Source organism: Artemia franciscana, chromosome 5, assembly GCF_032884065.1.
Source record: "Artemia franciscana chromosome 5, ASM3288406v1, whole genome shotgun sequence".
NCBI lineage: Eukaryota > Metazoa > Arthropoda > Branchiopoda > Anostraca > Artemiidae > Artemia > Artemia franciscana.
In genome coordinates, this window is record NC_088867.1 from 5,082,255 (window position 1) to 5,093,090 (window position 10,836).

Sequence of the window (10,836 nt, forward strand, 5' to 3'; positions counted from 1 at the left end):
CGGTTATGTCAATCATGTATCGAGGACTTATGATTATATTTCCCATCAAGTTTCATCCCGATCCCTCCACTCCAAGCGTTTTCCAAGATTTTGGGTCTTCCCCCAACTCCCCCCAATGTCACTGGATTCGGTCGGGATTTAACATAAGAGCTCTCAGACACAACATCCTTCTAAACATCAAATTTCATTAAGATCCGATCACTCCTTCGTAAGTTAAAAATACCTCTTTTTTAATTTTTCAGAATTAACCCTCCTCCCCCCAAATCTCCCGTAAAGAGCAGTTCCGTTCCGGTTATGTCAATCACATATTTAGGACTTATGATTATTTTCACCACCAAGTTTCATCCCGATCCCTCCACTCCAAGCGTTTTCCAAGATTTTAGGTCCATCCCCCAGCTCTCCCCAATGTCTCCAGATCTGGTCAGGATTTAAAATAAGAGCTCTGAGACACGATATCCTTCCAAACATCAAATTTTATTAAGATCCGATTACTCCTTCGTATTTTAAAAATACTCTACTTTTTCTAATTTTTCAGAATTAACCCCCCCAAAGAGAGCGGATCTGTTCCGGTTATGTCAATCACATATCTAGGACTTACGATTATTTTCACCACCAAGTTTCATCCTGATCCCTCCACTCTAAGCGTTTTCCAAGATTTTAGATTCCCCCCTCCAACCCCTCCCAATGTAACTTGATCTGGTCGGGATTTAAAATAAGAGCTCTGAGACACGATATCCTTCCAAACATCAAATTTAATTAAGATCCCATCACCAGTTTGTAAGTAAAAAATACGGTACTTCATTTTCTAGTTTTTCAGAATTAACGGGACCCCAACTCCCCCCCCCCCCCGGATAGTCGAGTCGAGAAACAAAATATTTCTAATTTTATCTTGTCCGGTCCCTGATACGCCTGCCAAATTTCATCGTCCTAGTTTACCTGGAAGTGCCTAAAGTAGCAAAACCAGGACCTACAGACAGACCGACAGAATTTGCGATCGCTATATGTCACTTGGTTAATACCCAGTGCCATAAAAAGCATTAGTTGTTCGTTCAGTATTTAATATTTTATTAGAACAAAGATTGTTTGTAATCGAGATTACAATCCCTCCGTAACCCTAAGATTCTCGGATGCTCTTTGGCATCGTTTTCCACAGTTTAGCTTCGCCGCAATTTATCCGTCTCTACAATCAAGAGTCGAGTAAATTGTTTTCAAAGATAAGCAACAAAAAACACTGTTCTAAGGCTTTCCTTTCCACGAAAACGAAAGAGTTTATGATCCTTTTTTCTTCTAGATGTGGAACAGTTACGGAGTATTACCCCCGAAGTTGGAAAGGGATAATTGTTACCATTAGAAGGCTCATCGATGCTGACTTAAAACATGGTTCGCCGAGCAGCACTTCTCAGAATCTATTGATGGACGAACTGGAAAACCTACGGGTGTTGAGTGCACCAGGTATTCTGCATCTACTTGGGGTCATACCGATCCAGGAAAACCATCAAATATCTTTGGTTTATGAAAGAGTTCAATTTGGCTCATTACATAGATGTATGCACGAGTTGCCTATACAAGAATTTGGCCTTAAAAAAAAGCTGATTTTTCTTTGCCAAATTGCCACTGCCCTGAAATTAGTCCATAATATGGGCTTTTTACATTTAGGAATATCCTCTCATTCCATTCACATTGTTAGCCCTACTCAGGCAAAACTGGGCAATTTCGAGTTTGCCATCCGCGCCCGAGGCGAGTTAAACAAATGTGTTTATGTTCAGCGCCCTTGGGACGTATTTAAGAATATTTATTGGAGATGGATGTCCCCGGAAGTAATGGAAAGACAAGTGCCTACGGTTGAGTCGGATAATTTTTCTCTGTGTATGGTGGTAGCAGAAGTTTTTACAGGAAAACTGCCATGGGAGGAGAGAGATTTTAAACATGTGCTTGAATTGATAAGTCAAAAAAGGGAAGAATCTGAAAAATACAATGAAAAGAATCCTGTCATCAATGTTGGACAGTTTCCCACCCTTATCCGAAGGCTGTTAAGAGCTGGGCTGGATGTACAGCCGCGCATGCGCTGTGATTCTTCGGAAATTGAATTTATGCTCGAGCAGCAAATTATAGCGATTTCTAAAAAAGGAAAAGGTATCAGACCGAGTCTTGATCAGTCACATTCTGTCAGTAAGATATCTTTTAGACAGCCCACTCGTAACGAGAGTGATTCGGACTCAGAAATGTCGTGTTCAAGTCAAGAGAGGTTTGTGATTGCTAGAGATTCTGGTGTTTTTGGCACTCCGGAAGTAACAGATGAATGCGCTGAATCAGTAAGCTCGTCGTCTTCCAAACCTTATGTACAGCAAAAGGTAGAAACTCTCGTCCGAAGATTTAGTACGAAAAGAGATTCTGTTAAGCCAACAAGTTCAGGGGATAATACAGTTTATCAAAGTGTTTCGAGCAGTCCCATCCAAAGCAGAAGTTTTTCTAGGCGGTTTTCACTTCCGTCACGATCGAAGAAAAACGAGACAAGCTCTTTCGATTCGGCAGTTAAAGTGTCCTTTTTCCCACAGCAGCCAAAACACAGATCGGTTAACGATTCGTCTGGCTCATCCTGGGGTAATATATTGAACTCAAGCAAAGCCGGCATATTAAAACTTACAAAGGGGACGTTATCTACTGAACTAAAATCGGCAGACGTGAGCAAAAATAATACCGTCTACTGTTCTATCCAGCAATCGCTAGATACAGTGGACAGACGACCTGAGCCAATTTACGCCAAGGTTCAAAAGGGCGAAAAAAGTCTCTCGAAAAATGAATCATCAAAAGTTATCCCACCTCCCCCTCCGATGCCAAAAATTACCCAAGAGCTCCGAAAACCAGCAAGCTACTTCAGCTCCCCGACAGTTTATGTTCCACCAGTAAACCAGGATGGGCATAGAGTACCATCAAAAGATGAGAATCGATACACACACATTCCATCTGATATCAAGTCTGTTGTTGCCCAGCCCAGACACGTAATAGAAAAAGAAAAAGAACTTGATAGATCTGAATGGCGCTGTATTCTTTCAAGGGCTAATTCAGGTGCTGTTTGTACTCAAACTGCGAATTTTTGCAGTAAAGGTACCCAGACTGATGTTTTCCAAGGAAATTCAAGCGACGAGGTAAAGCGTTACATACAGACGGATTCTGATGACAATTCTAGCGGATCATATAAATTTTCTCAACCGCTGATGGTATCAACTCCTCAGAGAGTCGATGCTATTCACGATTTTGGTCGAGCCCCATCTAAAAACAGAAAAGATCCTTTGGTTGGAAGTTATGAGTTTTCAAGGGGAAATATTGTAGAGACAAGCTCACCTTTTACTATTGAAGAAAAAAAGCGGCGTGTCAGTTTTTACGAGCCTGGAATAGTTCCGCAAAGACCGAGTCGGGGGAAAAATAGGAAAGAGTCATCTAGTAATGGATCTCTGTATGAGACTGCCAATGAGGTGAGCCAACCTGAAAAGTTTTTATGTGTGCCGCCCCCTGACTTACAGAAGCCGAAAGCTAAATTATCTCCTCCTCCCCCCAAACCAGCCCGAGTAAGTCTGACCAGCTTGCCTTTAGTGCCTTATGACGACTCTGTACCTGCCTCCCAAGATACTAGTCTTATATCTGAAAAAATTGTCGTGAAAATAGACACAAACCGAGGCAGTGTGAATGTGGACTCTATTGTTTCCGAAAATTTTGAAAGTGTTATCGAGCATTTGAGTGGCAACACTGGATCCACTCCAAGTAGTGCTTCAACTATTATTGATACTACAAATCCCAGTGGCTGGGGGAATTTAGTTACTGAAGAAATGATTCCAAAGACTGTTTCAGTGAGTGAAACCATTACTGAAAACTCTCATCTATGTCATAATCACATTCAACGTATGCAAAATAACCTAGTTGGATATGAACCATGTGCCTCTGATGGCTGCCCTGTTGAAGACGAGGAAAATAACAGAAATGAGAATGTAGAGAATCAGATGATACAAAACCCATCTACTGAACTAGTGCCCATGCAAGAGACTGTCCTAGAAACAGTGAACATAAAGGAAGAAACCGCTTATTTGTCGGTAGTTGAGGACCAGGGAGGCATTGAGGCAGTTAATTCTTCCAATCAGTGAATTTATATGTATATGTCACTTTTTCAGTTGTGATCGACTTGTCTTTAACTTTTTTACTTTTAGTTATTTCTTGTTGCTGTTTGCATAACTTGAAAAGACCTGGAATTGCAATGGGTACAAGAAGGGAATAGCTTACTAAAATAACGTTTTCTTGGTAATGGGGATTATTGTAAATTAAAACTGCCAAAAAAATGCTATATATTATGTTTAAGTAACATATTTAAGCAATTTAGTTAAGTAACATAGCTACAATTTAAGGAAATTTGATTATCTTCTGACTTTTGACAAACCAATTTGACCCTCGGAAAACCTTTTTTAGAATCAAAGACTTTGTCTGACGTATATTATTCCCTAAAACTAATTAGTAGTAACTCCAAATGGTGAGAAATATTTTTGTAATGAAGTAATTGCTTAAGAAATTTAATCAATTCCATTTTAAAACTATTGAGTCCAATTGACCTTCTTAATTACCCCTGCAGAAAAAAAAATTGACAAAAATGAGGTGACAAAAAAATTGTTGTTGCGCCTGTTACTATATACCGCCATCTATTTCTACTGTATCTTATTTTTCGTTGAGTTACTTTGCCCTTATGTGTTTTTCACCTTACGTTGAAAGACTGAAACCTGATGCATGTCGCAATCTACAGGCGAAAGTCTGAATTAACATATTTAACAGATATTTCAGATATACACCTAAGATTTATATTTCTGAGATTCTAACCTAATTTCCAACCCATTGCTGAGATTTATAACCTACCCTGTCACCCTCAAACCTTGCATAAGACTGACAAAGCTGACTGGTCAAGAAACACATAGTGGCTTGATGTATGTGCAACATATTTGTTAAATACCCATATGCAGGATTTTCATCGCTGAAATGTCAACATCTACTAGATTTCGCTGTTCACGGTAACATGTATTTTCATTAAAGTTGAATAAATCTCTGGACAGCGAAATTTGGTTTCCTTATTTTTAACTATGTGATGTTCTAAAGAAATTAGTGGAAATTTAAAGTAAGAATGCTCAAGAATTAATTTTTAAGGTGTGATATTTTTTTTTTAAGAATTTTTTTTTAGTGTATTTTCGTGATTATCTGAATATCGCTACAAAATATAATTTTATTTTCTGCGAATTAGACCGTGGATTTAGTGGAAATTTTATTCAATAAACTGAATTTAGAGTTTAGGTCAGTCCAGATGATTATTCGCACCATATTGAAGCCATTATCTAAGATGAAGCGTGTCAATTTATTATTCGTGGCTTTGTTTGTTTTATTTCTTTTTGGAGAGGGAGCATTTTTCTGGTTTAGAATATTCCTTATTGAGGTTTCGCTTTCTTTAAAAATTATTGGTAACCTGAATATAAACTTTAAAACGAATTGGAGCCCTATAGTTTCAGTGTAATTGTTTTTATCAATTCTAAATAGAAGTTGTTTTGTTCTTTAAAAAAGGAGGGGGGGGGTTAAGAGCTGATAATTTACGTGGAGAATTTCTGCTTCAAAGTTTTAATTTATACCGTCTAATGACAATCATTTGTTTCTAGTCATTATGAATGAAAATTTAGCCATAAAAGGCATGGTCCTATGGCAGTGGCATAGCCAGCTGGGGGGGGGGGGATGGGCACTAGGGCGTACAGTCCCCAAGTGCAACTCCTGTTGGGATTCTATTTATATTTATTTCATGGACGATAAACTGGGGGGACGCCTGTGACTGAAATCGTCTCCAAGCACTAGAAAACCCACCTACGCCTCTGCCTATATCTTCCCCACTCAGAATAGTATTTCTGGAACTTTGGGGCCATCTTTGAGTCAAAATTTGTGTTTAGTGAATTTGTTTGATTTTTTTAAGCTGCAAGTGGTCCGTACCTTTTTTCTTGATTAATTGGTATCGCTGAGTGTTAAATAGCGATCTGTGATGTGATTCTTTGATGAAATAAAAAATGTTCAAGTTTTAAAGTTTAAGCTCTTTTTCTGGAGGTTATGAGTCTTTTCGTTATTAGGATCTATATATTGTACTGACAGTTAAAGGGTGGAAGGATTTTTCCGTGAGAAAATGGCTCATAGTATAGCTTATAAAAGCCAAAATAATCTGATTATCCAATACAGAATAAAAAAAAAACTTAAGATTAAGACTAAAAAAGGAAACGGGCTTTCAGACAACTTAAGATTGTATCCAAAGAAACTTTCTTTAAATTTAGTTTAATGGTCTTAAATTCAGTTGATAGCTTGTTTTGCCTTGTTTTCTGTTTTTTTTTATAATTTTAACAATATTTGGGGGGTTACTTAACACCAAAAAAGAGTAAATATGCTTTCAAAAATTTATGATTAGATCCAAAGAAATTTTAATTTAGATTGAATTTTAGACTAAAATCAAATTCAGTTGATTGCTTCTCTTGTTTTTTATATCAATATGATCTATTCAATGCTGAGTGAAAATTCTGTTTTGTAACTTATACTGGTTTTTATAAGACTTTCCCAATTTGCCAAGTAACTGTAGACTTGATTAATTGTAGACTATACTAACTAAATTAACTTGCGATTGTGTATGCATCATTGATTGGAAAAATAGAAACCCTAGTAATGGAAATTAGAAAGAATGGAAAGTATTAGCTTTTCATTTGCTGTGTCAATACATAGCCTAGCTCTGCTAGGTTGTTCTCTAAATTTACTGTTCTGAAAATTTACACCGGGCAGTTACCCTAAACATCTGTACGCGTAAAATTGTGTCAGCAAAGAAAAAGCAAGACATAAAAAATTTCGTAAAGGATTTTTGGCAAATTCCCACAGTGTCCAACGAAGCAGATTTCCAGTGAAAAATTCCCTTACTGGAAACTTTCCTCCCCATGGAAAATCCCACCAGAAGAAAATGTTCCTTTCACTACCCGAAAAGTGTATGCATACTTCCCAATACCAAATACTATACAAAAACAATGGGCAAATTTTGTAACTTAAAAACCGTTTCCCAGGGGGCTATCGGGGGTCAAGATATCTCCAAAGACATAGTTATTCGGCGTTTCAACTATTTGTTTTATATAATCTTGTCAAAAAAAGACGGTGGTGTTGCATTCCAACAGACGATAGGTCTGTTAGAAAACATACCAGTTAGACCAGTGTACCAGTCTAAGGTTTTCGACCATGCTGATTCCAATGATGCACTTTTCATTTCGAATGATGCCATTTTTGAGGGGTTTCAGGCTTTTTTCTGAAATCCCTATAAAAAAAAAACTTTTACCCATTAGTGCCGAGTCCATGGCAAAGCCAGTTCATTAGGGAGTAGGATTGTGGGACGCTCTTTGTCAGTCTACTATGAAAATCTATATCTCAGGGCTTTTATGAAAGTGTTTTCAATTGGAAACAATGGGCAAAATCGAGTATGGGTTGATAGGGGCTAAAACATAATTTTGCTTATAAGTGAGATTCAAACCATTTCGAAATACTGAGGGAGCTGTTGGCGAAATACTGAGGGACATTAGAAGAGATGTCTGGTGACAATGGGGACCCTGCTGATATGATTACAATCCCTTCTGAGGTGGCTGGATGCTTCTGAAATCCCTGTTCACAAACAGGAGGTAAACGATGAAACTTTAGAAGCTGATGTATTCCAGAGTTTTCCACGTGATGTTGCCGGCATGATAGAGATTATGATAGAGCATGGTAGAGCATGTAGTGCTTGCTGTTCCTGAGCCCGTTAGTGATGATATGCCCATCATTAGCCGAACACCCAAGAGAAAAGCTTAGACTACTCCTTAAAGTCAAGCCAATCTAGCCCCACGATGAAAAAAAAAACAACTTGTACATTGCCAATCCTTTGCTGGCACCATAAAAGAGTCCTTGATACATTTTATATTTGATGTCCGAGTATGAGATCTTCTGTCATTTCTTCAATGACGATATTCATGATTTGATTTTCAAAGAGACTATCAGATATACGTCACTTAAAAAGGTGACTTGGCTTCACTTTAAGCCTTTGAAGACCTAAATACTTTCTTGGCGATTATACTGCTGTCTGAGTATAATAAGCTTCCAAGTGAACGCTTATTCTGGTCCAAGTCAGCTGACAAGAGTGTCGGTATCGTAGGCAAAGCCTTGAGTAGAAACGCTTTCATTAAGATAAAGCAGGATCTGCACTTCGCGAACAATGAAAGTCTTGCCCTTGGCGACAAAATGGCTAAGGTGCGACCACTCTTTGAGATTGTAAACTCGAAGTTGAAACAGCTGGAGACCTTCTGCATAAACTCTCCACAGACGAGCAAATAATACCATTCTACGGGCGTCATAGCTACGAAACGTTTATCAAGGGTGAGCCAATTCGTTCTGGCTACAAGGCCTGGGTATTAGCTTGATCTCATGGATATCCTTTCAACATTGATCTTTATCAAGGGAAAGCAGCAGTCACCCTCTTGGCCACTCAGTACTAGAGTGGTAACAAAATTTCTATCAACTTTTGAAGACCCATCTAGCATTAAATTTATTTTGACAACTTTTTTACAGGCTATGACTTGCTTTGTTCATTTTCAACGCCTTGGTTTTAGGGCAATTGCAACAGTCCGCGAAAATCACTTAACAGGGTGTCTTTGAAAGACTCTAAGGCTCTGAAAAAGAAGGAGCGGTGGTTCTTTGATTTCAGATCTTCAAGAACTATTTTAGCTGCTAATGGACTGACAGCAAAGCTGTATGCGTTGCAACCAACTTTAATACTATTGAGCCCAATTTTCATGCCAATCCGTTGTCAAGGAGTGCTTGTAAAGATATATTTATCCCACAGCCAGCCATTGTCAAGAGCTATAACTAAAGAATGGGTGGTTTTGACCTCCTAGACAACACCTTTCTTGCTATAGATCCATTATGAGAAGCAAGAAATGGTATTGGACGATTGGTCACAATCTTCGGTGCAGCAGCTTGGAAATTCTACTGTTGGAATAACATACGTTAATATGGGCTACGGTTTGCCTTTTAACAGTATCATGAACCAGGGAAACAATTTTTTAAAAGATATTTGTCTTATATTTATTTATATATTTCGAACGCTTCATACGATATAAAGAAACCACACAAAGACGGAAGTTAAAATAGAGAAAATTACAAAAAGGGAATAAGAAAAAAGACATCACGACGTTTATCAGAACAATGAATGAAGATCATTTATAAAACACTGAACAACAGTTATATATTTACAACTTTAAACAACACCGTACAAGATCCGTAATCCGTAAGTGAAAACTGATTTTACGGTTATGTTTTAAAATACGTTTTGATAGAGCTATCAATGGATTGGCAGTTTTACTTTTACGGATTCATCTAAATTTCGGGGCTACAGGGGTAAATGGAGTAAATATTTCACAAAATTCGAAATATTGTGAATGGAGTTTTCGTTTATCTGTTTGTGAAAAAATCTTCCTAAATGATGCTGTGTATAGAAAATCTAATAATGCTGTTGAATTATAGAGTTTTAACGAGGATTATTTAGATGTCTTATCTTTTGGACAATTGAAGCATAAGGCCCTCCACACTTTGTTTCAGGGTTGGGAATCAGCACCAAACAAACAAACACACTTAGAAACAATAGGAAAGTGTGTTGCGAGAGACAGGGGAATTCTAGGAATAAAATTTAGTTCTGCTTTTACGTGGGAATTGGGGCAAATGTTCAGGGCTCGATAAATGTGAGAAGTTGCAACTGCCCTTTTAACTTGTTTTCCTAAGAAAAACATCTCAACTGGACTGGCAGGGTGGAATTTGAATTACCTCAATTAAACTCCAGGGTGCTCTCTTTATTTATTCTGTGGTGCTATTTTCTTGAAGTAGATATTTAGGTTTCCACTTTGATAGTTTACTCGGTTTTTCTTTCGCTTAGCTCGGTCTGTTATCACCATAATGAATTGACTTAAACTGGCTAGTGGTGTAATCTAAAATCTATGTCCTAGTGGTATAACGTTTATTATATTCTAACGTCATCATAACTAACATCGCAATGCAGATTTTACTTTTTATGTCATTTATGGTTATAACCTATGATAATGACGTCAGTCATCATCTTGTGTATGAAAAGGCAGCTTTTGTAAAGCAATTGATTTTATTTAAAATATTATCTTTTGTTAACTACAAAAGGCACTAGATGGGACAATTTCCTTTAAAATGAGCCAAAAAATGGCTATATATGATATTCCAGTGTCCAGCTAGCTTAGGAGAAGGAAAAAAAAAGATGCTGTCGATGGACAATACCGTGATTGCAGCCACTTTCCTTTGTTTTCCAAGCCAATGGATTTTCTTTGTGGCTCAAGCCATTGGACTTTAATTTTCCTTTATAGGGTTTTCGGACAAGGCGATTCTAATGCTTAATATAGGATTCGATTTTATACCATCTTTAGGAGATGTGTGCTATTGTATTTCTTACCATAAGACCAAATTTCTTACTCTAGGGCATTTCTTACTATGGTCGAAAGAGGCAGAATCATACTAGGTGCCTCTACCGCAGCAACAACAATGTGAGCCGTGATTTGGGCTTTGCTAGGTAGCAACCACAGGCTCTACCATGATGAAACAGAATGTTGTTTGTTTTTTTATTGTCTTTAAAATGACAACAGAAATTTGTTATCTTTCAATTTGCTTCTTTACAGTTTGCCAAAACGTTTATATGTTTTTGGGTTATAAATCCAAAATATTTCTGAAAATCAATGGGGAATTTGAAATAATATGATAAAATGT

At 37.6% G+C, this 10,836-nt stretch overlaps 1 protein-coding gene across 3 annotated transcripts in view; it reads left to right on the forward strand.

The window, feature by feature from the left end:
• Nucleotides 1-10,836, forward strand: part of LOC136026915 (uncharacterized) — a 182,479-nt gene that overhangs the window by 39,139 nt on the left and 132,504 nt on the right. For 2 of the 3 annotated variants that reach the window (XM_065703745.1, XM_065703747.1), the window contains one exon: nucleotides 1,292-6,090. In XM_065703745.1, the coding sequence (XP_065559817.1) occupies nucleotides 1,292-4,136 (2,845 nt within the window). In that variant the 3' untranslated portion in view covers nucleotides 4,137-6,090. Of the gene's footprint in view, nucleotides 1-1,291; nucleotides 6,091-10,836 lie in introns of those variants that run through there. The other variant, XR_010617441.1, reaches the window with a different exon arrangement.